General features: G+C 35.3%; 1 protein-coding gene across 2 annotated transcripts in view; it reads right to left on the bottom strand.

Moving 5' to 3' along the window:
* LOC105002668 (ras-related GTP-binding protein B-like) overlaps positions 1–2708 on the bottom strand; it is a 13143-nt gene that overhangs the window by 5574 nt on the left and 4861 nt on the right. For both annotated transcript variants that reach the window (XR_827013.1, XM_010859435.1), the window contains exon 2: positions 1995–2094. Coding sequence is in view for 1 of the 2 variants with exons in the window: in XM_010859435.1 (XP_010857737.1) it covers positions 1995–2094 (100 nt within the window). In the remaining variant the exon portion in view is untranslated. The remainder of the gene's footprint in view (positions 1–1994; positions 2095–2708) is intronic.

Below are 2708 nucleotides of genomic sequence, written 5' to 3'. Positions count from 1 at the left end.
GCGCACAGACTGACATTCTAGCTCTAACACTCATGAGTTGAGTGAGCTTAACTTCAGGGTCATATTTTCTTCATCTATTAAAATGAAGTTCATGTGAGAACTGAAGTAAATAGAACAGCATATAATTAAACATTACCTTCATCTGTTCTACTGAAACCATTTGATTAAGGTCCAAGTATTAAACTTGGAAGAACAGAAAAAAATTAAAATATAGCCAATCAAAACAGGGAGGAGTCTGAATAGGTACTTTCTAGAAGGAAATATCTTAAGGCATAATAGATGATAGGACCCTGTCCTGACCAAAATTTTTGATAAATGACTTAGATGAAAACTAGATGAGATGCTTATCAAATGTAAAAATTGCACATAGCTAGGAAGGATAGTTAACATATCAGATGAGCAAATAAGTAGCTAAAATGAAAATAGGATCCAACTCCTTTTCTATGGATAAGGAAACTGAGGCCCAGTGAGATAGTAACTTGTTCTAGATTTCAAAGTTAACCTTTCATGGGCTAAAACAATCAAAACTGAATAATTCAATAAACATTTATTCATATGTTCAAAATATTTTCTGCACAAGAATCAGAAGGAGGATTTGTGTTTTAATAAAAATATATGTGAAAAGGAATTTTTTTTTTAGTATGACTCAGTATAAAGAAAGACACTCCACAGAAGGAGAGTAGGGGCTGGACTGTGCTAACAGCACTGTAACACCCAGGACAAGAGATGTACTAGTCATACTCTCCTGTGATTAGACCATGTCTTCATTTAAATCTCAGCTCTAAAAAATATAGACATACTCAAACAAGTCCTTAAAAATGCTTCAAAATGATGTCAACTGAGAGAGAGATGGAGGAACCAGAGATTTTTAACTTAAGGAAGATAAGATTTGGGAGGCAAGGGATGGCTAGGATAGATTGAGACATTAATCATACTAAAATATTTGCATAGACTCAAGAGAACAGAAAGGGTACCAACTAACAGAAATAAAGGGAAATAGGGCTTTAACTAAGAAATAACTTTCTAATCATTAAAGCTTATCCAATTATGAGAGTTTATACTATACTCTAAGCACTTCAAGAACAGAAAAAGAAGTTTCTTTCTCCTTTGTATCCTAGCATTTGGAACATAGGGGTGTTTTAAAAATGTCTGTTGTTCTTGAAACCAGAATGAAATAACTTTGCAAGTAGTAGGTAGCTTGTCCCTAAAAGTGTTCAAGATGCTAGTAACCCAGATCAGGAAAAATTGAAAGCCAGGTAGGACAATGGTTTTGTTACCTAGAGGCCAAGGACCAAGGAAGAATCTAAAAATGCTTGGATGCTACAAAATGAAATGGCATTATAGCCTAAAGACAGAAAGGGTCTCCCAGGAGCATAGGTCCACTGGGCATCCATGGCAGCCCAGCTAGCTTGTACTAAGAAATCAGATTTAAGATTCAAACAGTAAAGGGCAATGAAACATTTCTCAAGTCAAAGCTTGAATTCCAACAAGATATCTATGTATATCTAGGAAGAGAAATAGCAAAGTACACATCCAGATAACCTTCCTCTGACAGCCTCCCAACCCCAGCAATTTACCTTTTAATAAGACTAGGACTAACTACTGCTTTAAAAATCATAGATTTAATGTTATGTTTGCTAATACCTATAAATTAATGTATTTTTACATAATAACAGTTAAAAACAAATACCCTCCCCCACATAAAAAATGAACAAACAAAAGGACCCCTATGCTTCTTGAGAAAGAACAGGATAAAAATGAAGTTGGATAAGGATATCCCACTTGGTAAGCAACCTAGAAAGGAAAGAACTTCTCCAAGAGAGCCAGCAGTAGTAACCAGAATTAGGTCACATCCTTCTGAGTGAGAAGGAATGAAAAAAAAGGAAAAGTGCTCAAAAACAAATCTGTCAGTCTCTGTATCACCAAGTTACTGCAACCAAGTGTGTTATTCAGATTAAGATCACATGACTTTACAATAAGATAAAACATCTTACTTGTTGCACCAAGACGACGTGTGTCTCTTGCAATATAATTTGCAAAGATAATAGACCTCATGCTGGTCTTACCCGATCCACTTTTACCCATCAATAGCACCTAAAGACAAAATGGGAAAAAAAGAAAAGAAAGAAGTCAGCAATCAAGGGCAAATAAAATCTAAAGGGATCTATTTATCTCTTGAACTTGATGTTTTACTGAGTGACAGTCCACACAACCTAAAGTGGATACTTGTAAATGACTAGTTCTTTGACCAATGTGAACATGGAGGTACCTATAATTCCAGAGACCAGTCACTTACCTGTCATAAGTCACACTTTCTCTTGGTGATAGAATCACAGTGAATTTACCATGTTATAAATATATTCTATCATACATTCAGTATTACATTAGTGAAATAAAGGAAACTTCAATAATATGATGAAAGGAATCAACTTAACAGGAAACTCTCATAATCTAATATTTTATGCACTGCACTATCTGTCATGGTATTTCAGTATAAATGAAAATTCACCCTCCTACTCAGAGTCAACCTTATCACTTCTGCCATTAATTTCATCCCTTTTACTCACCTTCATGATTTTGTTCCATTATTTACTCTTTTGCACTGTGCGTGTGCTCAGTCACTCAGTTGTGTCCAACTGTTTGTAACCCCATGAAGTGTAGCTCGCCAGAATACTCAGCCATGGGATTTTCCAGGCAAGAATACTGGA

This window comes from Bison bison, unplaced genomic scaffold (genome assembly GCF_000754665.1).
Source record: "Bison bison bison isolate TAMUID 2011002044 unplaced genomic scaffold, Bison_UMD1.0 scf7180017856373, whole genome shotgun sequence".
Lineage (NCBI taxonomy): Eukaryota > Metazoa > Chordata > Mammalia > Artiodactyla > Bovidae > Bison > Bison bison.
The sequence above is the reverse complement of the archived record's forward strand: the minus strand, read 5'-3'. Positions and strand labels throughout refer to the sequence as shown.